This window comes from Hevea brasiliensis, chromosome 11 (genome assembly GCF_030052815.1).
Source record: "Hevea brasiliensis isolate MT/VB/25A 57/8 chromosome 11, ASM3005281v1, whole genome shotgun sequence".
Taxonomy (NCBI): domain Eukaryota; kingdom Viridiplantae; phylum Streptophyta; class Magnoliopsida; order Malpighiales; family Euphorbiaceae; genus Hevea; species Hevea brasiliensis.
This window is the reverse complement of record NC_079503.1, coordinates 5,885,959-5,913,612: the sequence shown is the minus strand read 5'-3', so window position 1 is coordinate 5,913,612 and position 27,654 is coordinate 5,885,959. Positions and strand designations below refer to the sequence as shown.

General features: G+C 31.8%; 2 protein-coding genes and 1 pseudogene across 2 annotated transcripts; 1 reads left to right on the top strand and 2 right to left on the bottom strand.

The window, feature by feature from the left end:
- LOC110670293 (replication protein A 70 kDa DNA-binding subunit A-like) overlaps positions 1-5,270 on the top strand; it is a 47,181-nt pseudogene extending 41,911 nt beyond the window's left edge.
- Positions 5,271-5,472: 202 nt separating this feature from the next.
- Positions 5,473-6,103, bottom strand: LOC131170545 (uncharacterized). The gene has a single exon (XM_058129751.1). It carries the CDS (start codon positions 5,996-5,998, stop codon positions 5,630-5,632), a length of 369 nt encoding a protein of 122 aa, XP_057985734.1. The 5' UTR covers positions 5,999-6,103; the 3' UTR covers positions 5,473-5,629.
- Positions 6,104-6,959: 856 nt separating this feature from the next.
- On the bottom strand, positions 6,960-10,287 carry LOC131170544 (mechanosensitive ion channel protein 10-like). Its single transcript, XM_058129750.1, has 5 exons — positions 8,553-10,287; positions 8,329-8,452; positions 7,744-8,037; positions 7,461-7,663; positions 6,960-7,361 (listed from the first exon to the last, which is right to left on the bottom strand). The coding sequence occupies exons 1-5, from the start codon at positions 10,031-10,033 to the stop codon at positions 7,088-7,090; spliced, it is 2,376 nt and encodes a 791-aa protein (XP_057985733.1). The 5' UTR covers positions 10,034-10,287; the 3' UTR covers positions 6,960-7,087.
- Between the last annotated feature and the right edge of the window lie 17,367 nt (positions 10,288-27,654).

Genomic DNA, 27,654 nt, shown 5'->3' with positions numbered 1-27,654 from the left:
GTGTATTTCTTGAAAACAAAAGATGAACCATTTTCAACCTTTGTAAAATGAAAAACAATGATTGAGAAGTAGACAGAAAAGAAAGTCAAGCATCTTAAAACTGATAACGAGTTGGAATTTTGCAATTGTGAGTTTGATGCATTCTATAACAATTAAGGGATAGTAAGACACTACACTTGTACAAGGACGCCACAATAGAATGTTATTGCAGAAAGCATGAACAGATGCTTTGTGATAAAGCACGAAGCATGCTCTCACATTTAAGTTTAGAAATCCATTTATTGGTTAATAGATCTTCATTTACAACTATTGAGTGCAAAACTCCTTTTGAGATGTAGTCTGGTTCACTTGCTGATTACTCTCAATTGAGAGTATTTGGTTGTCCTGCTTATGCTTATGTGGGGATGGTTAACTTGAGCCGAGGGCAAAAAAATGCATATTTCTAAGGTATGCATCTAGAGTGAAAGGCTATAGGTTATGGTGTAATGATCCAAAGTCTCTACCATTAGTTATCAATAGGGATGTGACATTTAATAAGTTTGCTTCATTGAGTAGTCAGAGAGAGAAGTTAATAGTAGAATCAGATCATGGTGTCAGAGAAAGGTAAAGCTTGAGATTAATACTTTAGACGTTCAGTCCAGTGATTCAGAGGATGAGGTGCAAGATCCTGATCAACAAGAGGATACATGTGAGCAATAGCTACAAGGACCATATAGCATTACAACTGGTAGAGAGAGAAGATAGATCAGACCCCTGCAGAGATATGCATATGTAAATTTAGTTGCATTTGCCTTGTCAATTATTGAGACAGTTGATGTATATGAACTCATCAATTATATGAAAGCTATTTCTTGTTTAGATGCAGATCAGTAGGTTAGTGCGACGGGTGAAGAAATTGAATCTCTTAGCAAGAATCAGACTTAGGAGCTTGTAACATTGCCTAAAGAATAGAAAGTGGTAGGCTATAAATGGGTGTTCAAAAAAAAGAAAGGCACTCTAGGGGTTGAAGCACCTCGATATAAGACATAGTTGATAAGAAAAGGCTTTACTCAGAGGGAGGGAATTGACTTTAATGAAGTATTTTCTCCAGTTGTGAAGCACATTTTTATCAAGGTCTTACTTTCTATGGTTGCTCTGCATGATCTAAAGCTCGAGTAACTAGATGTGAAAATAGTATTTTTGCAGGGTGAGCTAAAGAAGCAAATTTATGTGAGTCAGCCGGAGAAATTTGTCATTTCAGGTATGGAAAACCATGTTTGTTTGCTTAAGAAATCTTTATATGATATGAAATAGTTGCCTAAGTAGTGGTACAAAAGATTTGATACATTAATGATTCATAATGACTTTATTCGTAGTTCACATGATAGTTGTGTGTATCATATGAAGCTTTCAGATGATTTCTTTATCTATTTGCTGTTATATGTGAATGAGATGCTTATTGCTGCTAAAAGCATGTCATAGATTAACATTTTAAAAAAACCGTTGAGTGATGAGTTTGAGATAAAAGATTTGGGTGCTGTAAAGAATACATTGGGATTGAAAATTACCAGGAATAAAAGTGTGGGAAGCTTTTCTTGTCATAGCAGGCCTATGTTGAGAAAATACTTAAGCGTTTCAACATGAATAATGACAAGCTTGTGACTGTTCTGTTTATTGCCAATTTCAAGTTATCTGTAGACATGTCACTAAAAAAAGATGAGGAGATGGAACACGTATCCAGTGTTCCTTATTCAAGTGCTATTGGTAGCATGTATGTTATGGTTTGTACCCGACCTGACATTTCACATATAGTTAGTGTTGTGAGTAGATACATGAAGTGTCTTGGGAAAGAACATTGGCAGGCAGTGAAATGAATTTTAAGGTATTTGAAGGGTACTACATATGTTGATATGATATTTAACAAGGCCAAGATGAGTGATTCAGTTATTGGCCATGTGGATTCATATTTTATAGGGGACTTAGACAAGAGGAGATCTCTGACAGGTTATTTGTTTACTCTCTCTGAAAGTGCTATCAGTTGGAAGGTGACTTTGCAAGCTACAGTTGCTTTGTCCACTGCAGAGGCTGAATATATGGCTTTAGCAGATGAGGTAAAGGAAGCTTTATGGTTACAGAGTTTGGTGAGTGATCTTGGATTGACACAGAACAAGCCAACAGTGTTTTGTGACAGTCAGAATGCAATACATCTTACAAAGAATTATATGTACCATGAGCGAACTAAACACATTGATTTTAGATATCACTTCATTCAGAATATTGTATCTTAGGGGATTGTAGTTGCGTAGAAAGTCTCTACACATAATAATCCAGCATATTTGATGACTAAGGGAGTCACTAAGCACGTTTAAGTATTGCTTAGACTTGGTTGGTGTTTGTAGTGTTCAGTAGTGCCCTAGCGATGGCATATGGCAAGACAGAGTATTGTGGAGAATTTGTGATAATAGAGGAAATTCAAGCCAAGGGGAAGAATTGCTATTTTTATGTGGCTTGAATTTTGGATATGTATTCATGGATTCGAATTATGAATCGACCTAAAAGTTTCACGCTGTGACCCAATTGAGATAAAAAGTAAGATCTGTGGTAGTATGGACCAGTATAAATATTATAATATTCTGTCCTTTATAGTAGAATCTCGAGATATTAGGAAAATACACTAGGGTTAGAGTTTGAGGGTTTTGAGTGATTGTATCTTGCTCTTTTCATCATAGTAGAATTTTTTTTTCTTATCTTACTCATGAACATAGACCTTACGGTCGAACCACGTAAATTATGTGTTATTATTCTTCTTTTTCTTATACTTTATAATTGTGCAATTTTGTGTTCTTTAAATTTGCGTACCTGTTAAAACATATATATACACACACAGTAGTTAATGGCTTATAGCTAGCTTACATTTTATTGTACACGTAAAAGGATTATTATCAAGCATTTTTGGGTACCTTTTCACCCTTTTTAATTCTTGAGTCTTAGTTTTATCTTTGGATAGCTAAAGTTCCTTTCGTTTTTTAAGTGCTTTTTGGAATGCATAGGATTTTAATTTATTTGCTAGGAGTTTTTTTTAAAGCAAAAAAGGAAATTGCATAATCTTTTCTCAAAATTTGTGGATAGACGTGCTCATATGTCCAACTATAAATTATTAAAACTAGGGTGGAAGGAAGCTGGTGTTTTAAGAAAAAACTCATGGAGGTTGAGTTTGTAACTTGAGGATTTATGCGCTTTTTACATGAAATTGAATGTTTTTTGTGATACTTGATTATCTCTATTTGGTCCCATGTAGATTTGATTTGCTTGACTTATGTTCACCTTGTTCTTGATGCAAAATCTTGTGTTTTGTGTGAATGGTGACAAAGAATTATTTAAATTACAATAGGCCATCGGTTAGTTTTGAATTTTGATGAGAAAAGAAAAAAAAAAGTTAACAAGAATGTTTGTTTGGTTGTGGAATGATCACTGTTTCATCGTTGTTTGGGTCATGACATCCCAGCAGATGTATTTAGCACTTCTTTATGATTGAGATTGATATGTTCTGTTTTTTGTGCCTCTTTGCACAGGATTATTGTAGTGCTGAACTTGGAAACTATAATTCCAGACTGTGAAATGATTGGAAATCCAAAATTGTTTGCTGATATGGCTGCTCAGAAGGCATTTCCAAGTGGCAAATCGATGCAATCAGCAGGGATTGGTTATAACAACAAAAGTACCCAAAATAACGGGCAAGATATGCAGAGTTTTTGAGTGCCCAAAATCAGGGTTCTAGTGTGCATAGTTTCCAGCCCTCTTTGAGTTCTCAAAATCATGGCAATAATATGCAAAGTTTCTGATCCACTTTCAGTTCCCAAAATCATGATAATAACGATCAGAGTTTCCAACCAACTGTTCAACCCCCATACCTACCAGCTCCAAATTATAAAAATCATGGTGCTATTATGAAGAATGAGGCACCAGCACGCCTCATTCCCATTGCTGCTTTGAATCCTTATCAGGGACAATGGGTCATTAACGCTAGGGTAAGTGCAAAAGGGGATCTCCGTTGCTATAAGAATGCCCGAGGAGATGGGAAGGTATTCTCCTTTGACCTTCTCGACTCTGATGGAGGTGGAATACAAGTGACCTGCTTCAATGCTGTTGTTCACTGCTTTTATGATGTCATTGAGGTTGGTAGAGTCTATTTGATTTCAAAGGGTAACTTAAAACCTGCACAGAAGAATTTCAACCATTTGAAGAATGAAAGGGAGATATTTTTGGAGGCAACTTCAACTGTGGATCTTTGTCCCGATGAAGATGGTTCTGTACCACAACAGCAGTTCTCCTTCAAACTCATTAGTGAAATTGTGAATGCCAAGAACAATGCCATACTCGATGTTATTGGTATCGTGATATCTGTTAACCCTTCTGCTCCTATCTTGAGAAAGAATGGTATGGAGACTCAAAGAACAATTCTGAATCTGAAGGATAGTTCCGGCAGGAGTGTTGAGCTAACCCTTTGGGGGGATTTCTGCAACAAGGAAGGTCAAAAGCTGCAAGAGATTGTTGATTCTGGGGTTTTTCGATTTTTAGCTGTCGAAGCAGTTAAGGTTAGTGACTTCAGTGTGAAATCCACAGGGACAATTTCTTCTATTCAGCTCTTTATAAATCCAGATATTCTTGAGGCTTATGGCCTGAAGGTCTGGTTTGATCAAGCAGGGCAGAATGGTGCTTCGTTGTCCATTTCCAGAGACACTATGCCAGAAGGACCTAAGAATGAGATGCGTAAAACAGTGTCTCAGATCAAGTGTGAAGGTCTTGGAAGATCAGATAGGCCAGATTGGGTCACAAGGATAACTTTTGTTAGAACAGATACATTCTGTTGCACAGCATACCCAATGATGATTGGTGATAGACAGTGTAACCAGAAAGTGACAAGATCAGGAAACTCAAGATGGCAATGTGATAGATGCAATCGAGAATTTGATGTATGTGACTATGGGTATCTTCTTCAATTTCAAATTCAAGACCATACCGCAGTGTCTTGGGTAACAGATTTCATGAGTCTGGGGAACAGAAATTAGGTTAACCTGCAAAGGAATTGTACTCTTTGCAATATGAATTGCAGGATGATGCCAGATTCGCAGATATAATTTGGAGCACTCTCTTTCACCAGTATATATTCAGGCTAAAGATCAAAGAGGAAATGTACGGTGACGAACAGAGGGTGAAGATAACTGTTGTTAAAGGCAGACAAGGTGAATTATTCTTCAGATAGTATGTACCTGCTTGACTTGATTTCATAATATCCTAGATAATAAGTAATCTGAACCAAAAGCCACTGATTTTAGATCCAGTAGCTTTGGTTCTTCAAAATTCATTTAGGCATTAGCAAACCTAACTCGAAATTTAATTGTTGGAGTGATTTTATCAACATTGTTAGAGACATACATTTGTAGGCACCTTTCAAACTATGGTGTGATTAAACGTAAGGTGTATCGGGCCAAATTAGAAATTGAAAATTTCAGAATTCACAGGTTTCGGGTGAAAGGACAGACAAAACAAACACAGAATTGAAGACAGATTATCACTGGAAACATCATAGAGATACATAACATAAAGAGGAGAAAGAATTCCCGGAATTCTCAGAATTTTTTTACATCCCTTAGCTCCGCTTGACAGGGTCGAAATTGGCTACTCCAATCACAGCACCAACAAGGGCAACAAGCACAACACCACCAGCCACAATGCTGAGCAATAAGTTCTTGAGAGATGGAGAAACCCCAGGCCCAGCAGCTTCAGCCACCTCTGGAATCACCATGGAAGCAGTGAGTGCAGCTGCGGTCAATCCAGTGACTGCCTTCTCCTTCAGTGAAGCCTTCACTTGAAACCTCCCATTGGATTTTGACGCCACCATAGCCTTAGATGCCCTCACATGCAATGGATTGAAGAAGGCCTCCGAGCTTGGAAGAACCCTCTTTTGGCTTACAGAAGTTAATGGCATAGCCATTGAAATAGCTGAAGTTGAGGCCATTTCTTTCTCTGATCTTTGGTTCTGCTCTCTCTAGGCCACCGCCTTTCTTTCTATGAATTTACTGTCCAAATTGGAAAGATGGGATTCTTAAGGGTGTTTTTGAGAGTAGGGGAAGGGAATGTAATGAAAGGTGGAAAATTGAGATACCAGGGGAACGTGCCGTCCTGATCGCTGTCCTATGTGGCAGCTTCGCTGTTAGGAATTGGTGGATAAGGTTATCTAATTGGCCCAAACTACCATGAAGTTTGAAATTTGGAAGAGAGTTCACTTCTGTTGGTTGGCATCAGTAATTCAATCCAGACTACTAGTACTGCCTCTCGTTATAGCTGTGCTTTGGGCTGCCTGAATGGGTTAATGTTGGCCCAGTCACAGGTTCTCCAAATACAAAACTACATCCAACTAGCCACCCAGAGGCAATTGGCTTTAAGGTGAGCATGCTTAGACAATTTGACAGAACCATTGGATGTGAAGAGGTCCAAGAGGAACTTGCATTAAAAAAAATTTAGGAATGCAGTAACTCTACCAACCTCCTTTAATCCGTGGTTGATTAAACTCACCCAAAATAATTACAAAAATAAATTAAATAATACAAGAATTGCAATAATCTGATTTCTAAATAACTACAATATATATATATATATATATATATATATATATATCAGTGCTGATTTCTGCTTCTTTTCTCGTCCCTTTGGATGGAACATTCTCCATCAACTCTATCCTGAATTTTCACTTTGAGATGAATTACATCCTCCTCTTTCCTCTCCATAACAGCTGACATCCATGAAATGCCTATGATTTAATTCCAGAAAGTTAAATGAAGAATCAGATAAAATGATGAGATCAATATTTCTTTACACCCAAGTATCAAAAAGAACAAGAACAAAGTTTAGAATATTGTAGTTTTCCAAAACCCATTTTTTGGGTGTTCGCATATCACCAAAGATTATCTTTAGAAACCTTGTTTTACCATATCAGAAATTTAAAGCTCAACTTTCAAGAATGATACATATGGTAATGATACAAATTCAAAGAATAAAGGAACATGCATACAACAGAAGCAAATTATTGCAAGAAGGAGAGGGACCGTCATCGTGTGAGTGGTGGGACTGCCAAGGCTGCTGAGCCAACGTAGCTAATATTAACTTCTTGAGGAAGAAGATGATATTTTATACCAAGTTCTTCAAAAAGTTTTTTCATCTCTAATACTAGATCAGATCTTCTGTTGCCTCTATCTCCAGAATTCTGGAAGTTTATCGTGTGATTAACATAGAGAGCCATTTTCATCTTGTTCAAATTTTCAATCTCTTTAACCTGCACACTGTGGCCTGGACGCCAGTGCTGAGGCTTACTCTCCAAGTACCTGAAATCATAAAAAAAAACATTGTAATTTGCACATGAAACAATGGAGGAAAAAAAAAAAGTAGGATAATAAACAAGAGGAATATAAGACTTGACTTACGCTTTTATCCTAGCTTTCAGAATTCCAATAGTCTCAATTGAAGTGGAAACATCAACAGTGAACTCCACAGAATCCCTCATTTCTGGGCTCCTGTAGAAGTTACTGATTGGTTTGGTAGCTAGAACTGAATTTGGATAGAATATTTTCTCATTGTCGTATCTCAAAAATACTGTTGTCAAAATATTCATCTCTTCAACAACCATCTGCAATATACCAAAGTATCAATCAAGTTGAATTGCACATAATCATAGAATTAATACCTATTCCAGGATTAAGGCCTTACCTGTACTCCATCAAGGACACAACGATCACCAACATCGAATGGATGCATCACGAACACAAATATAATGGCTTCAAATACTGTCTTGGCAGTGTTACCAAACATGAATGCCACCAACAAAAGTTGAGATGAAACGAAGACAAGAACTTTGGTTGTTAAAAACCCCATCATAAGTAACCACACAATAATGATCACAAGAAGCACAATTCCTGAAGCCAGCTTATTCAATTCCTCTATTGCTGTTTTGGTGTCATTTAAGGAATGTGCCAGTGATTTGCGTTCATTGTAAACGTTCACCTGCAAACTAGAACTCATATGCTAAGAGACTAGATGTTCGAAAATTTTTCTTTGACAGGCTCTAAAGTTCTATTTATTTTATGAATTCATGATAAACTATTGTAATCTAAATTTATGATTGTGTCAAATTCTCATTTTCTGATTATAAAACTGGAAACATCTTATGCAAAATGACAATCACACTGAAATTGAATGACAATACAAGATTGTATGGCCTCAAGAAAGGATTTAGAAATGGCAGATTTGCACATAGAAAATTTATAAGAATAATAAATTTGACAAAGATCTAACCAGCCAATTTTTTAATGCTGATCTCTTAATCTTTCCAGTTTCTGCTGCTCCTTCGAACAGTAGAATCACATTGTCCACCTCCTCCTTTTTCATGAAGCGCAGGAGGTCTTCTTCATCAATGTACCTAGTCCATTAAACAGAAAGAAACGTGAGATGACCCTGGAACAAATCACCAGTCTGCCATCGCAATATTGCGGGAAATTTAAGGAGGTGGATATTCTCACTTGCTTCCAGGCTTTGCTACATTCCTGAAAATCTTATAAGCAGCGGCTTTGGCTTCCCACTCACTAGTAATCTCTTTGTCCTGCTCACCCTCCTCCTCATCACACTGATCGAGTGCGTTGTAGAGAGTAGACAACCCTGTACCTGTAATCACATTAATCAATCCTTTCATGGTCCAAGCAGAAACCTTCTCGTGCTTCATCCTCTTAAGCTTATCCACATCAATCACCTCTTCTTTATTCTCTTCATTTTGCTTCTTCAAATTGTTAAAACTCAGCTGGCCTGGCATTGTATTGCTGCTTCCAACCTTTTCAGCCATCTCCATCACAGGAGGCCCCGAAAGAGCTTTAAGAACATACTGGTGAAAGATTGATTCTTGAATTCTATCAAAGAATCTAGTGACATGAAAAGAAGATGCTAACAATTTAACTAACAAAGTTTTGAGCAACCATATAGCCGCCCCAATAAGACAAGAAGCAAGAGCTCTTGTAATATGATTTAGAATCTTTGTAGTGTGCCTGGATCGCTTAACTCCTCGATTAAACAACAAGCCCCAAGCTAGAAGCACCAAACCCAACCAAATAACTGCCTGAACACTCTTCTTCAATCCATATACAAAATAAAGCACCTTTTTCCTTAGCAAGAAGTTCCTTTCAATCAAGAAAACCAAAATATTTATAAACCACTCAGTGACTAATCTACCACAGAAAATAACTAATATCAGCACACACCATTTCCATAATTGCAACCCCCAAACTGTAGAATTCTGCAATCTATCAATAGTCAAACCAGCAACTAACAACCCCAAAAAGCAAACAAATGCAGTCAGCTCAAATAAGATCAATATTTTCCGTTTCTTACCCATTGTTTTGCTCACTTTAAGACTTGCGGTCTTATATACCTCCTCATCATCCTCCTCCTCCGGTCCTGGGGTTCCAATTAATGGCGTTTTCGGGGTAATTGGAGCAGATTTCAAGCTATCTTTCTGCGCGGACACGCTAACTGTGTTAGTTGGTGAAGCTGCATTTGGTGATGTACTAGAAGGCGAGCTTGAATTCACCAACCGGATCTTTTCTTCTCTTAAGTTTGCATCATTTGGATATGGTGGCTCTACCAATCGTGATTTTGGCTTCGAAAACTCAGAACGCGCAAGCGATTTTCTTCGTGTAATGGAATCGGTGGTTGGGATTTTTGGAGGCTTGTTTAGAGTTGGGGTCGGAACTGGGCTATATCTTGCTATGTCTGAAGAAGAAGGAGAGGTTGCAAACGTGGATGTTTGGATCCTCAAACTTGAGTTCTCCAACTCTATCAACTCAAGTTTTGAACGTTTTGAAGAAGAACCCAACTGGGAATTCTTTGAAACAGTGTAAGCTTTCGTATCTTTGGTTTCTTGAGAAGCAAAGAAAGATTCTTGTGTCGTCGAAATTTGAAGTACGACATCGTTTGTTCCTTTCTTCTCCGCCTTGCCTCTGCCAGCTTCCATTCTTGTTCTCTCTTCGCCAAAACCAGTTTCCTTATGGCTAAAATCTCAGCATTCGACAATCATTTGTCCAAGAAAAAAAGTCTGCGGAATCAACTTTCCATTCCGGGGAAAAATTGAAAAAATTTTCAGGGAAAGTGAATCACCTACAATAATTGGAGAAAGAGAACGGTGGAATAGGTCTCAAAGAGATCCGGCAACTAGAAAAACAAAGCAAGAGAGCAGAAGTAGAACGCAATTTTTGACTCAGAAAACAGCTTAATATATATGCAGCGATAGATGCATATAATTAGCCGGGAAGGTTTATATTTAAATAAATAAAAATAAATAATTATTAATATTAATGGATAGCTGTTAGGGAGGAGAGGAGCCCATCATTTTAATTTCAGCTTGCAATTGCAGGCATGAAAATGAATGATGAAAATTTGTAACGTTAACGCAGAGGGGCTTTGTATGGCTAGCTGTGAAAATTGTAAAACTGTAAACAGAATTTTAAAATATTTTTAATAAATTAAAAAAATAAGTCAGAGTATTAAATTTAATAAGGAGTATGGTTTAGAAGTTTAGGTGGTGGAGCTGTTTGATGTGTGGGTTACTAATTATGTCCATGGATTAGATGAATCTATTAACTAAATAGGAAATGGAAATAAATGGATGATGAATGTTAGGCGATTAGGTGAGGTTTTTTTTAATTTTAAATGATTAATAGTATCTCTGGTAAAAAAAATTATTTTTTTAAGAAAAAAAATATGAGAAGATCGGTGTCTCTTTTCCCTTAACTAGTGATCTTGGGTTCGAACTCTTAGTACGAAACACTTTTAAAATTAAAACTTGAGAGAGAGAGTTTTGCCTCCTTTACAATGTGAATCTAAATGAATCGAGACAGTAAATTTCAAATATCCGGTAACTTTAAAAAAAAAAAAGCAAATAAAATATATAATAAGTGATTTTCGGTTAATTTATCTATAATTCTAATTTATTAATTATTTCTTCCGTTGATATCGACTTAAAATTATTATTATTATTAAAAATATAAAATTTAATAAGTAATAATAAATTAATTTAAAAAAATATTGAGTTAAATAGTATTTTTTTAATTAATAAAAATATAATACCTAATAATTTCCTTAACGAATTTAGTGCAATGATAAAGTTTTTCTTTTAATAGCGTAACAATAAAGTTATTTCATGAAAGCAGTCTGTTTGCATGCTAAATAGAGGTAAATAAAAGAAGCAAGGAAGAATAAAGTTTCTTGTCCGTATGATATTAATAGCAAATGTTGTTTAAAAACTAAAAAAGTAACACCACATATAGATATACGAGAAATTATATATTATAGCAGTGATTTTAGGTAACAGAAGTACTTTGAACTATCACATTGGAGATGTCTTTTATTTTTTTTTTTTCAGTCTCTTTATCCTAGAGGTTCAACCTCCCGTCTCTATCAATTTGTCGCTTATCCTGTCGCCCGAGGAGGGGAAGACTTCTTTCCCAGCCCAGTATATATTTTTGTTGTGATTTTGGTTGCATTGCATGTCTAGTGCGTCTTGGGTGAAGGATAATTTCTACATATCTGCTTTGTTTTAGCCAATAGAGCTTGAAGCTGACTTGTTATGGCTCTGAGTTTATTCGCGAGAGAGTGCTCTGGTTGCTGTTAGGAATGGTATCTCAGGGGTACTTCCGTTAGCCAAGACTAATGGTCACCGACCCTCAGTGGCTACAACAGAGTGAGACGCCGATTGAGCTCTACCTTCCACTCTCCTCACTGATCACCGCTGAATCTAAGTTTTGGTGTCCTAATATTGTTCGTTGTTTGGAAGAGAAGTTCTATGGGTGGCATCACAGGCTTTTGGTTCCTTTTCTTGGTTGATATGTTATCTTTGGAAGCCTTACTCTCCTATTCTTCTAAACAGCAGAGGCTGGTGTTGTGGTATTAGTTTTGAAAGCCATGCTCTCCTGCTCTTCCAGACGACGAAAACGACATATGATGAAGCTTCTTCTCTAATCTTCTCAACTAGGGTTACTATGGTAGGCCTTGGCCTTTATTTATTTTTAGGCTAGCTTTGTTAGGGTCCAGACTCTTTTCCTTGTATGGTTTAGATGGTTTTAATTCTTAGACCCGTATTGTAGTGATATTTCTATCAATGAATTGATCTTTGAAAACAAAAAATTCCATGAAGGATAGCTAGCGTATATGAAATGATGAACTAATAGTGTGTGGATATGTATATATGTGTGAATTATAATAAATGAACATATAAATATGAGTAGACTCTGAAAATTTATAATCATCTTATAATTTTTTTTTAAAATAATAACCATGTATTTACATATGTGTCAAGTTGAAAGGGACTATTCCTATGATTGGCCCAATTCATCTCAGGCTCAGGGACGGATTTACTTGTATAATAGTGGGTCAGTTGACCCATTGAATTCGTGAAAAAATTTTAAAATATATACATATTAGAAAATTTTCATCTAAAAATTATAAAATGATCCACTTAAAATTTAAAAATAAAAAATTCATTCAATTTTTTTAAATAATTATATAAAGCTAAAATATAGTCAAATAAAATAAAGTCTAGCCTAACTTGGTCCAATAGCCAAAGACATATCATTCACCTGGTAGATACTAGGCTTTAGTCTCCGATCTCTTATAAAAAAAGTAAATAAAATAAAAACAAATTTAATTTTTTTCCATATATTTGTATGATATTTTAAGTCAATTAAAATAAAAAAAAATCTTCTTAATATTATATTTCAAGGAAGTATTAACTATTCTCTTAAATGCTACTCTTAGTCTCTTTCTCTTTCTCATATTCACAAGAGTTACAACTTTTTTCCCCCTCTCATCTCTATTTTTTTTTTTTTCATTCTCTATCCAGTGGTTTTGTCTTTTTTTTTTTTTTTTTTAATTTTTGTGAGAAATTCAATTTAATTGTTTTAAATATTGATTATATATTTTAAATAAAAGAAAAATCACAATGAAAAATTTTATATATCTATTAGTTTTTTTTTTTATATATCTATTAGTTTACTTGCATGTGAAATTAGTGTTGATATTAATCATTATAACTGCAAGCATTGAAAGAGTATTTTTTACAATAAAAATTATGAAAAATTGACTACTAAATCAAATTGGAGATTAATTAAATTATTTAATAATTATTGAGAAATAAATCTTTGAAATAATTGATAATAAAAAGATCATACAATACTTACAGAAAATAAAAACTTGTCAATAAAAATTATAAATTTAAAATCATCGTGAAAATTTGTTATTTTATGAAATTATTTTCCTTTAATTTTACTCCATTTTTGTTGCATGTAGAAAATTTTCATGCATTATTTTTTACTCTCAATAGATAATTGATTATTTTATATAATAATTTTTTCATTTGAAATGAGTAAAAAAAAAAAAAAATTACCCCACTGATTCAATTTCTTAACTCGTCCCCTGACAAGCTTGTTTTGAATACCAACGAGTTTTGCTTTCGGTATTTCAATCTCACATCCTTATTCATCAACTGAACTTGCAATTAAAAAAGGAAGGTGGGGGGTTTGGGGGAGAGAACTGTACCCATTTAGAACGCTTTCAACCAACTCTGGCCCCCCCCCACACATGCTCAAAGCATATATGCACATATTGGTAGAAAAATAGACATTTATTTTGAAGTCACTGTAAAACATATTATTATATATATTTTTTTGGAGATATTATTATATTGATCATATGTGATTATGCCACATATCTGTTTTAACGCTAAATATGTGTTCTAATGCATAAAGTGAAGAGTAGATGAGTGAAGTTAAAGTTAAAATTGAAAATGTATGAACTATCATTTATACGATATTATTTTAATGAAAGCATACGATTTAAGGAAAAATATAAAATATTGTAACATGTAATTTATATCACATGTGTGAAATGTGTTCAACAACTGTAATTAATATAATTAAAGACTCCAACTTGATATTGTGTGAGATCTCAAAGATTATAAGTAACATTTTACATAGACCTTCATGACTTTTATTAGTTACTTAAGACTTAGTTTAATAGTTTTATGATATTGTTAAAAAATCATAAAAGATTTAATTTTGCAGGTATTTTTAGGAAAAAAAAAACTAAATTAAGATTAAAAGAATTGTGAGAAGAGGAATATCATATGTATTACATTAATTTATATTTATTGATTAATTAATTATGTTTATCTACGTGATAAATTATAATTATAAACTTAAAAATAAATTAAAGAGATAAGAGAGATATAAATATATATTCTAAACTTCATTATTTTAGAAGGGAAATTGAGGTGATTTGAGCATGTGAAGTGTAGACATATAAATTTTACAAGATCGAGATTAAAATTTAAATGATTTGTAGTATATAATAAATTTTAAAAGTTAGAGTATGTAGTAAAAATCTTAATTAACTCTTTTAAATATAAAAAATAAATTATTTAAATTTAATCCCATAACAAAATCTTTTTAAATTCATGTTTCTGAAAACAATATAATTTTATTATTTTATCATTATAATTATAATTTTTTATTGAAATAATATATATTTTTTAATTAATCTTTTTTAAGTTGTATAACCATATAATTATAATATATTAAAATAATATTTTTATAAATTTGGGAATAATTATTAAAATTGATATAAAAATAAAACGATTGGCTAATATTAACAATGTATACAAATATTTTAATTATTTTTGTTAATTAAATATTCTAATTACGTTAATTACTAAAATTAAAATTAATGTTAAAGTTTGAGATTAAATTGATAAAATTAAAAAGTTTAGCTAAAATAAAAAACTTGTAAAAGTTTTAATTTTTTTTAGTCATTCAGCTATTAAATAATAACATAAAATTTATATAAATAGATAAAATTTTGAAATAAATAAGTATTTAAATTTGATCTTATATTTTTTATTATATTTAAAAAAATTATTTTTATTTTAAGTAACTATTTATTCAAATAAAGTCTAAATAATTTTGTTGAATAGTATTTTTTAAAATATTTAATATAATTATAAGTTATAATACTTTATTGATGTAAAGAGTAAAATTAATTTGAAAATAAGACTAATTAGTAAAATAATTCTAAATAATTTTTTAATTTAATTTAAAATTTTATAAGTTAATTTTATTAAAATTATAAAATTAGTGTTAATTTTATTCTATTTATCTAAATTAGTCAAAATTGAAATGCATTTATAATAATTTTATTAAATTTTTTAATGAAAATTAATTTTTAATTTATTATATTTAACAATAATTTGAGAATATAAAATCATTTATTTTTATTTTTAATAAAAATAAAATAAATAAAATTTATTAATTTATATATAAAAATAAATTTTAAGTTTCATTAAAATTATATTTTTATCAATATAAATAATTAAAAACAAGGCTATAAATTTATGTCTAATTACGTGTTCGTTTACTTAAATTGAATTTAAAAATTCAAAATTTTTATTTGAATAATAAGTTAACACTAAATTTTCGTTTAATTAAATATCTAATTTTTTAATACTATTTTGGTAATTATGTTAATTAAAAAGTTAAATTTTTAATAATAATTTTATAATATTTTTTTCCTCCAATTATTCCCTTCCTTTCCCGTTATATATATATATATATATATATATATATATATATATATATATATATATATATATATATATATAAAATAAAACTTTAAAATTATAATTTAGTAGATATTTAAAATAATTAAAAAATAAATTGGTAAAAATAATATTCAATGTTTAATTTTTTATTTATTTTATTGAATAATTTTAGTGAATTAATAATACTTATAAGATTATAATCATAGAATTGCTATATTAAGAATTATAATAAGTTTTTTTAGTATACGTAAAATTATTATTAAAATAATATTAAAATTTTAAATTATATTAATTATTATAATATTAAAAAATAAAATTATTAGGTATTTAGTGATAAATATTTCATCGTTAAATGTTATTAGTGACAATATAGTATATTATAGAATTGACCTAAAAAAGGATTTAGTGATGAATTTTTTATCGCTAAAAGTTTAGCAACAATAAATTTTAGATAAGTGTTAAAATTATGCGATATGTCTTTCTGTCGTTAATTGTATTGGCGATAAATTTATATTAACCAGTGTGTGATGGTTGTTATATATATTATTAGCGACGAATTATTTATTTGTCGCTATAAATACTTTTTTATATAATGAATAGATTAATAATTTTTTTTATTTATTAATTTCTTATTCTGATTAATTATTTCTTATAAAATTTTATATTTAATTGAAGTTGAGTGTAAGTAGATTAAGAATTTTAAGTTTATATAAATTTAAAAACTAATTTAAAAAGTACAAATATAAATATAATTAATTTTAAAAATGAAAGACAATTTAGATAAAGTTAATATACCCCCATCTCTTCATACATTTATATATAAAAATATAAATTTAACAAAGAATAAAAATTTTAAAATAAAATACACTTCATTATATAAATTGAATATAATTATAAAAAAAATAATAGGAATAAAACTAATAGTTAATTATTAATAAAATTAAAATAATATATTTATAATTTAGTCTTTTTATCATTTTACTTCTAACAACTACGTAATACATAATAAATAATTTTTTTTATCAACAATAATTTTTTATTTTATTATTAAACATATAAATTACTTTTTCAAAACAATAATTTTATAAACAACATCAAAATAACAATAGCAAAATTTAACAACAATAACAAACAAGTTTTTAATAAATATATATACTTAGTGAAACAGCTTATTTATGAAGTATGAAAATTATGTTTTTGCGAAAGGATCACTAGTGCAAGAGTATACAAGTTAATTTGTTTTTTAATTAATCAATTAAATTTGTTTTTGCTAATTTTTTTTTCTTAATTTCTATATAAATAATTTAATATCAGTCACATGATCATAAAAATATGTGTTTTAAAAAAAATATATATATGAATTGGCAACATTCAATTGGTGAGCACAGATGATAAGATTTATCTTTAGCACTAACAACCATAAAAGTTTAATGTTTGATGAACTGCTTCTAATTAATTAAATTCACAGAAAATTCAGTCTGTGGACAGAAAATTCAGTCGCAAAATCACCCTTTAAGCTAGAAAGACTTTTCAGTCTTTTTTTTTTTTTTTTTAATTTATAAATTCTTATCCACACTTAATCTGTTATAAATTCAACACCTGTGATAGTGGTGTGAATAATCAGGTACTGTTATAGACGCTGCCAAAACTTGATTAGGTATGTGACACCCATTACTGACTACAGTATAGCCAAACAAGGTATGTCATACTCGGTGTCGGAGCACCATAACTTATCTTACTTTATTTCTTTAATAATTTTAAACTCGTTATATTTTAAAATAATTCATATTCTATGGAGAAACTAACGGAGTTTACCCTATTTTATATTTTATTTACTTTTGACGTATTTTACTATTCACCTACTTGAAATTTTCAATAATATTTTACAATAAAAATCTCATCAATAATTCTCATAATCATCTCATTATTTCATGCATCATCTATATATTTCAATTCTGTCTTCAAACTCATGCAATCTCATTCATGCTCAAATTACATAATTTACAAAATAATTACATAATTTTGTAATTTACATGATATATAAATTAATTACAAATGAAAAAGTTAATTTATTAATTTACATCACATTCCTATTAATTACCTTTTCATAATCTACATTACAATACAATAACTAAACATTTTACACAAAATACAAAAGATGATCTATATGGGCCCTATCTACAAGCATTGTTGAGGAGGTGACAACCTTAAATACTTCAGACACTTCTGCATATCAGAACTCCAAAATCCCTGTTTAATGTTCGCTGGGCTTTACCTTCAGTGCCTGCGAAAGGGAAACAAATTCATCGCGCTAAGCATTTCTGCTTAGTGGTGCAATAATATAACAAGAAAATAATATATACAAATAAAGAAAGACTGAAGTATAATTCTAAAATATAATTTAGATCATCGGGTATCAATTAAATTTTGTATGATATTTCTAATATCAACTATCTTGCATTCTATTTTGTCATTCTTTGGAAGTGCTTAGTTTATACGGTAATAATATTCGATATACATATTAATTCTAGGAGTATTGTATTTTCGGTTCCTACAATTCTGAAAATTTCATTTGTACTACTTGATTCAATTATGTTTCTATCGCTAATCTTTTTTTTCTCATTTCATTCAACACTTTCTAATATTTTTAATTATTAATATTCTTAAATAATTTCAATAATTTACACTGCCCAGGTAACCTAGGACAAGCTGATTAAACTGGATAACAGGTCGTTGGCACTGGACACTACGGTGCCTCGAGCCGTCATACTATAGGACGCGGAACGTCAATCACGTATGCAGTCAGTATGGCTAAAAAGCCATGATAATATATAATCGGACATAAAAGCCATGAGTGAGGCATAAAGCCATACGCAGTACTGTTAAAACAATACCCTATTGGCATGCCAATCTATCCAATCTGACACACGTGTCTAGGCAATACATGGGCACATAAGTACCATTAAGTGTTAATATATTTTGTTTTATTATTTCATTATTTCACGATAAATTCTAATTATAATTTATAATATTTCAATTCTATTCATAACAGAAATATAAATTTTTAGAATACAATTTTACATAAATTATGCATTTATCATAATTTATACATTCATTTATTATATCATTTGTGTTGATCACAATTCACAATAATGGTTCTTATGTACCATTATACTCAAAACATTCTTTTTGTTTCTCATATGCCATTAATTATGTAAGGTATTAATTTCTAGTTACAAAAGAGGTATAACCGTAGTGATAATTTCGCCTCATTTTCACATTTAACAGTCCATATATATATAATTCACATTTTATATTCCCAATTGTATTATGAATATATTATGAGGTCCAGAATTAAAATTAAATTTTCTCTAGCAATGTAGTTGAGATACAAACTTATTTATGTATTAAATTTAATTTCTATTTTTCCTCATGATGAGAGCAAGTATTCATAATTCACCTTAATTCCTCTCATGTACCACTTATTGGGTAGGATATTATTATTGTTCTAATTACAATGAAACATAATTCCTTATGCTGACTTCATCTCATTTATACATTTGACAATTCACTTATGCTAATTACAATTTCATATTTCCAATTGTATTACTAATGTATCATGAATTCTATTTGTAATGGCCATATAAGCTCTAACCATTTATTCCTCATAATTTAGGTGAATTATCATTCATATTTCAAGTAATCCATGAATATTTCATTGATTTCAAATTTAGCTAAATTTTCCTTAAATCCTAATGTCACTCAAATTTACCATTCATAATTTATCTACCACATCCTATATTAATAACTACAATGGTTCTTATAGTTTGATTTTCTACTTCACATAATTTAGTGGTTTCTATTTATTTGACCATTTCCATTCAAAGGTTGACTTTTTGATTTATAATAAATTTGTTGAGCCCAAATTCACCAAGATACCACATTTTGCATTTTATTTTTATTGGCATTGATTGATAAACTCAATTCCTAGCCTCCTAGGTTTTATTTCAATTTTTCAGAATTTGAGGTCCAAGTTTACTGTTTCATTGGACCTTGCTACAGCAGAATTTTGATAAAATTGTTAGTAGTATGCCCTAGAGCATATCATTTAGTATGTATCTTGTACATATTTTTAATAATAAAAGGCATTTCCACTTTTCCGTTTACATAATATATTTATGTGTAATAGAAAAGGTCCATTGATATTTTGTTAGAAATATTATTCTTAAGTTGTTAAGAATATGAGTGACAATATTTCTAGCACAAAGTATCATAAATAGGTTCACAATCGAGGATACTTCATAATAAGGACATGACTTATCCAGAAAGATTGTATTCATGTTTGTTCCCAAGTTATTTATATGAGATATAAATAAGATGGAATGGTGAGTCTCATGCCATATAACAAACATGATAGGCACTTATAAATGATAAGTAGGCGAACCAGTGACACTTATGACAAGCACATGGAGTTTACTCTTGTCAATGTTTTGTCATAAATCATATCAGTGCATATAATCTTTAGACCTGAGATAGCACAGTTATCTTGTATATAGGTAGTTTGAGTTTGATACTGCTTTCATACTTGTACTATGTATGGGTATATGGGCATCTGTTGGCTCCTGCTAGTTATATATGGAGGTAGGTGTTGATCAAGATGGAATCTGTTCCTCTAAGTAAATAGAGATAAAATCCTATGTTCATTTAATTGTTCTTGATGTTTCAAGTTCTTGGCCAGGACAGATAGATTTATTCAGAAAAGAGTTTCTGATGAGAAAAATCTTTTAATCAAGAACTGGAATTAAAAGAGAACATAATATTCATAGCAAATGGACTTTGACATAAACCATGACTCCAGCTTGAGTTGGGATTTTGTAACAGAGAGATTCTAGTGCATGGTAACATATGATTATAGGTTCATTTAAGGTAAACCTTATTACTAATTGGGTAGCCATGGCATGCTATGCTAGGTGTTAACCATGGTCTATGAGGTTCATAAAATGATTTAGAGAAATCATTTATGGTAAGAAAGAGTTCTGATGATATTAAGAGTTGATATCATTTCTCATTGTCAATTAGTGATGAACCTAGTAAGTCACACACATACACAAGTTATCACCTATTTAAATATGATTTAATTAATTAATTAAAGAGTTTAATTGATTAATTAAATAGATTTGGTTTGCAATAAAATTGCAAAGTCCCTAGCATGACTTGAAACCAAATCTAGATTATTGGATGTGTAGTATAAATTAAATTTATATTTAAAGTGTTTAAATATGAATTTAATTGATGAGAAATTAATTAATAGAGATTAATTAATTAATTTATATTTGATATAAATTAATTAGAAGAAGAAAATAATTATTTTGGGTTAAGAACTCAAAATTAAGACACAGGGGCATTTTGGTCATTTTGCAGTGTGACACGTGGCACCATGAGATGGTGACACATGGCATAACACATAAGCTTGCCAAATAATTTTAATCATGTAAGATGATTAAAATCAAGATTAAATATAGGTTTGACACTTGGCACAATGTGATTGGGTCACTTAAACCTAGAGCTAATCAAAAGGTGACATGTGGCTAGGGTTTAATGTGTTAACCTAGCTATTTAAGTGGGGTTATGAAAAGAAAACATAACCAGCAGCCTCTCCTCTCAATTGTCACGCCACTTTGAGCCTCTCCAGCCATTTCTCTTCATCTCTCATCAATTCAAAGAGATTAGCCATCAATCTCTTGAATTAAGAACGCTAGAAATTGTTTCTAGTGTCCTGTTTACATCTCTAATCTCTTAAAAGGCAGAACTTGAATTTCTAATTAATAGAAAAGGCTTTAGAAGCTGTTCAAGGGCTGCCATAGGTGTTCTTGGTGTGGACAATCTAGAGGGACAACATCTGGTGTCCTGAAGACGAATCTCAAAGGCGCAGACACGCTGCAGCACATCAAGAGGTTAGTGTAATCGTTCTTGATTTAATCTAGGGTTCTAAAATTAATCTGATTAATTTTAAAATCTTAAATGGCAAATACAGATCCAAAAACATATTAAAAGAGTTTTAATATGTTGTTTATCATTGAAATCAAATAGATAAAAATAAATCTTGCAAGGTGCATGTGACCCTAGGTGAAAATTTTTGAATTCAATGGTATTATCTTGTTTTTTTGACGCTTCTGTTCCTTCTATTTGTATCAGAGCCACTATATTTGCCATTTAGATTGTTGATTATATAATTTAATTGTGTGTTTGATCATGAGATCAAGAGATTCATTGCTGGTTGGATCATGAGATGTGGCGTCACACATGGAGAAGCCACCATTGGTGGCGGCAACAATGGTTCCATGGGTGATTCAAGGTTTGGCTTTTAATTCTGCAATTGTTGTATGATCTAAGGCCTATTCTTTGACTAATTAAAGTGTTTAATTAGTTGTTTTAAATCACACAATTAAATTATGATTCAAATCAGAATTTTAAAAAATTGTTTGAATGTGATTCAAATTTGAATTTTAAAAGTTGTTTGAATGTGATTCAAATCTGAATTTTTAAAGTTGTTTGAATCATATTTAAATCTGATTTTTTAAAATTGAATCAATAAAATTCAGATCTGATTTTTTAAAAAATATTTGAATGTGATTCAAATCTGATTTTTTAAAAAATGTTTGAATGTGATTCAAATCTGAATTTTTGAAGTTGTTTGAATGTGATTCAAATCTGAATTTTTAAATTTGTTTGAATGAGATTCAAATCTGAATTTTTAAATTTATTTGAATCATATTCAAATCTGGATTTTTAAGTTGAATATGAGATATTCAATTTAATTTAAGTATGTATGTTTTATTTAATTGTTAAATAGTGATATGCATGATGGATGATCATGGACTATAAAAGACCAATGTGATTGGATTTATTTCTTTTATGTTTCTTTGGGATTGTAAATTAATTAATTTATTTTAATTTATTTTGGGCATGTATTATTAAGTTTGTAATATTTTGGGTTGTAATTTCATTTATTTAAGTTCTTGTAAATTCGCCTTGGTATGCCAAGGATTACTATGTAATATTGGATTGCAAGAAGTTCAAGGAGGTCAAGAGCATTGGTGGGACCATGGGAGGAATTCAAGATCAAGTGTTGATTATGTACTCCTTCAGCAACTCTTGTAAAATGAATGAATGAAATGCACCTAAGAATGCCCTGATTCAATTCTTGGTGGCTCAGAATTGAATCCCTTAGAAAGTCCATGATCATACCATATTTCGCTTATCCATGAATGCATGAGATGTATGGGAATGCATGCCATTATATGATATATGCATGCTAAATGGATAATGTGCAAAGTGAGACCTTAATAGTAATTAGGATGGCTATAAAATCTTCCAAACAAATGATTAAGTTGGAAATGCTATAATTAAAGTAATTATAACATAAGCCCTCCATTGGGGCAATTATTTTAAGAAATTTTAAATAGTTGCATGAGATGCAATTAATTTAAGAGATTTTCTTAAGAATAATTGTTAAGCATGAGATGTTGTAAATATGTAAATGGTTTGGTGGCCAATATTGGATGTACTGAGGACATTAAAATTATTCGCATAATTATGGCTCAATGGGATCAACTTAACTAATGCAAGATAAGTCAATATTGGATGTACAGATTTTGATCATTAGGGGCGAGGTAAAAGGATTGAACCTCACATGAGATGTGATTGGCAAGGAGTTGCTCACTTATAGTTTATTGTAATTCCAATAATGGATGTACCTGAGGATGATCAATAGAATTATAAGAATTCAATCACCCACTAGAAATCCATCCAACTAGGATTTCCGTTTTCTACTTTGGAAGTGTAGGATTCGCTAAGTTAGTGGGAGGACCAATTTGATTAAAAGACCATAATCATTTTGGTTAATTACATGATACATTTACTAATTAATCTGGTTATTTTCTGCATTAATTTTTACGATAAAAATGAGCACAAAACAACCACCACCATCCAATATCCTTGCAAGCATACTTGATCACAACAGTTGACAGGACCTAATCATGCGATTGGCTAAGAAATTTGAAACTTGTCCTGAACCTTGAACATATAGGATATGTTCTATATTCAAATGTTCCTGGTCCCTTACCTCCAAAGGCCACACAAGAGGAACATGATACTTTGGACAAGTGGAAGGAGCATGATATGAGAGCTAAGTGTTACATGCTTGCTTCCATGAGTAATGAGTTACAGAAGCAACATGAGAACATGCAGAGTGCTAGTGAGATCCTCCTTCACCTACAAGAGTTGTATGGTGAACACAGCAGGAATGCTAGGTATGAGATATCTAAATAGTTATTCCGTATGAGGATGTCTGAGGGACAGAATGTTGGGGATCATGTCCACAAGATGATTCGGCTGATTGAGCAGTTGGAACATCTTGACTTCAACATGGATTTCCAACTACAAACGGATTTGATCCTTGATCCTTCCTGAGTCTTTTGGGAATTTTGTGACAAATTTCCATATGACTAAACAGGAATGCACCTTAGCTGAATTACTCAACATGCTGGTTATTGCCCAAAAGAATATGCCAGGCAATAAAGAAAAAGAGGTATCTTTGGTTGCATCTTCTTCTGCTGGAAAGTCCAACAAGAAGAAAGGCAATAAGAAAAAGAAACCTCAAATTCCTGGTCCTTCCAAGAAAATAGCTAAACAGAAAAGTAAGACTAAAGCTGATGGAGGCAAAGGAAAGTGTTTCCACTGCCAACAGGAAAGTGTTTCCATTGCCAGTAAGAAAGTGTTTCCCCTGGCCAGAGTGTAGCAATCTAAATGAAAGCAATGCCATGGTGAAAACCAACTCAAGTTCAAAATATACTTGGCACTTAAGGTTAGGTCATGTTGCAGAAGATAGGATTGCAAAATTGGAGAAAATGGGGATTCTATCCTCATTGGGCTCTGAGCCTACTCCAACTTGTGAATCTTGCCTTCAAGGCAAAATGACTAGATCACCCTTTGTTGGACAAGGGCTAAGAGCTGAAAATATTTTGGAGCTAATACATAGTGATGTATGTGGTCCATTTAAAGAAATGGCTAGAGGGCTTTCATTATTTTATTACCTTTCTTGATGATAAATCAAGGTTTGGGTATTTGTATTTGATGAAATACAAACATGAATCCTTTGAAAAGTTCAAAGAATTTAAATCAAGTAGAAAATCAAACAGAAAAAATATTAAAGCTCTTGATCGGATCGTGGAGGTGAATATTTGAGTCTTGAATTTGATGAATACTTGAGAGAGCATGGCATTGTTTCTCGGTGACTCCTCCAGAACGCCATACAACTAAATGGTGTATCTGAAGGAGAAATCGTACCCTATTGGATATGGTGCGTAGTATGATGAGCTATCTTGATATGCCAATCTCCTTTTGAGGATTTGCATTAGAATCGACTTTATATATTACGAATAGGATTCCATCAAAATCAGTTTCTTCCACACCTTATGAGATATGGCATGGAAGAAAACCAAGTCTTAAGCATGTTAAGATTTGGGGTTGTCGACTTATATCAAAAAGTCAACAACCGATAAATTGGAGACCGGATCGGAAAAATGTCGATTTGTTGGATATCCAAAAGATAGTTTTGGATATTATTTTTATTGCCTACTTCACAAAGGTTGTGATAAGTAGAGATGCCACATTTCTTGAACAACAGTTTGTTCAAGAAGGAGGCAAAGGAAGGCAAATAGAGTTAGAATTGGAGAATTCGACCAACCATGAATCGATGGATATAGATCCATCTAGTCAACCTATACCCATTGATGAAACATCTACACTGTTCCTCGTAGAACAACCGGGTATCTCACCCACGGTGAGATATGGTTTTCTTCATGAAGAAGAACAAGAGTTGTCTACTCATGAAGAAGTAGATCATGGAGATGATCCACTTACCTATGAAGAAGCTATATCGGATATAGACTCTTCAAAATGGATTGATGCTATGAAATCAGATTGATTCCATGTATAAGAATCAAGTTTGGGATCTTGTTGACCTACCTAAAGGTATTGTACCTATAGGGAACAAATGGGTTTTCAAGAAGAAAATTGGTTCTGATGGAAAGGTAGAGACCTATAAGGCAAGGCTAGTAGCGAAGGGTTTCGCCAAAGGCAAGGAATAGACTATGAGGAGACTTTCTACTTTGTTGCCATGCTTAAATCAATTAGGATTTTATTAGCAATAGTGCATACTATGATTATGAGATTTGGCGGATGGATGTCAAAAGCGACTTTTCTCAATGGATACATTGAAGAAAACATTTTCATGGAACAACCTAAGGGATTTGAATCCCAAGATGGTTCCAAGGTATGCAAGCTAAAGCGATCCATTTATGGGTTGAAACAAGCTTCGAGGAGTTGGAACATCCGTTTTGATGAAGCCATTAAATCTTTTGGTTTTCTCAAAAATGAGGATGAGCCATGTGTATATAAGAAGGTTAGTGACAGTGCTATCACTTTCCTTGTCTTATATGTGGATGACATACTGTTGATGGGTAATAATACAGGTATGTTGACGACTATAAAGGTATGGTTGTCAAATACATTCTCCATGAAAGACTTAGGGGAGGCAACCTATATTCTTGGGATTCGCATCTATAGAGATAGAGCGAAAAGAATAATTGGTTTATCCCAAAGTCTATACTTGGAAAAGGTGTTAAAGAGGTTTAACATGCTTGATTCCAAGAGAGGATTGTTACCAGTGAGACATGGTATCCACCTTTCTAAAGAGATGTCTCCAAAGACACCTGAAGAAAGAGATAAGATGGCCAGGATTCCATATGCTTCGGCTATTGGAAGTTTAATGTATGCAATGTTGTGTACTAGGCCTATATCGCATATGTCGTTAGTTTGACTAGCGGTATCAATCCAATCCAGTTTGGAACATGGATAGTATCAAGAATATTCTTAAGTACTTAAGAAGAACTAAGGATTTATTCTTGATTTATGGAGGTGGAGACTTGCAATTGGATGGTTATCGATTCGATTTCCAATCGATATCGATGATAGAAAGTCTACCTCTGGATATGTGTTCATTTGTAATGGAGGTGCGATCGATTGGAAGAGTTCCAAAGCGAGCACGCATTGCAGATTCCACTCATCGAGGTCGAGTATATTCTTTGCATCGAATCGCAAAGGAAGTCGCTTGGATAAAGAAGTTCGTGATGAACTTACAGAGTTCCTTCCATTGAGTCGATTCCATTACACCGTGACAACAATGGAGCGATCCATCTGAGCTAAGGAACCAAGGTCTCACCAGAAATCCAAACACATAGAAAGGCGCTACCACATTATCGGAGAAATAGTTGGGCGGCGATATAGCCATGCAGAAAATAGCATCGGTGAAAATCCATGATCCATTCACTAAGCCTATGTCACGACTCGATTAGACCGACATCTTGAGAAGATAGGTCTAAGATATTGTAATGAATGGCTCTAGTGCTAGTGGGAGATTGTTAGTAGTATGCCCTAGAGCATATCATTTAGTATGTATCTTGTACATATTTTTAATAATAAAAGGCATTTCCACTTTTCCGTTTACATAATATATTTATGTGTAATAGAAAAGGTCCATTGATATTTTGTTAGAAATATTATTCTTAAGTTGTTAAGAATATGAGTGACAATATTTCTAGCACAAAGTATCATAAATAGGTTCACAATCGAGGATACTTCATAATAAGGACATGACTTATCCAGAAAGATTGTATTCATGTTTGTTCCCAAGTTATTTATATGAGATATAAATAAGATGGAATGGTGAGTCTCATGCCATATAACAAACATGATAGGCACTTATAAATGATAAGTAGGTAGAACCGACACTTATGACAAGCACATGGAGTTTACTCTTGTCAATGTTTTGTCATAATTCATATCATTGCATATAATCTTTAGACGTGAGATAGCACAGTTATATTGTATATAGGTAGTTTGAGTTTGATACTGCTTTCATACTT

What these genes read in the sequence shown, in the direction of transcription:
- LOC131170545 (XM_058129751.1), bottom strand. Translation starts at nt 5,998, where the DNA reads ATGGCCTCAACTTCAGCTATTTCAATGGCTATGCCATTAACTTCTGTA.
- LOC131170544 (XM_058129750.1), bottom strand. Translation starts at nt 10,033, where the DNA reads ATGGAAGCTGGCAGAGGCAAGGCGGAGAAGAAAGGAACAAACGATGTC. An exon ending in GTAGCAAAGCCTGGAAGCAA is followed by an intron (nt 8,453 to 8,552) that starts GTGAGAATATCC and finishes TTAATGGACTAG; the next exon opens with GTACATTGATGAAGAAGACC. An exon ending in GTGTCCTTGATGGAGTACAG is followed by an intron (nt 7,664 to 7,743) that starts GTAAGGCCTTAA and finishes GGTATATTGCAG; the next exon opens with ATGGTTGTTGAAGAGATGAA.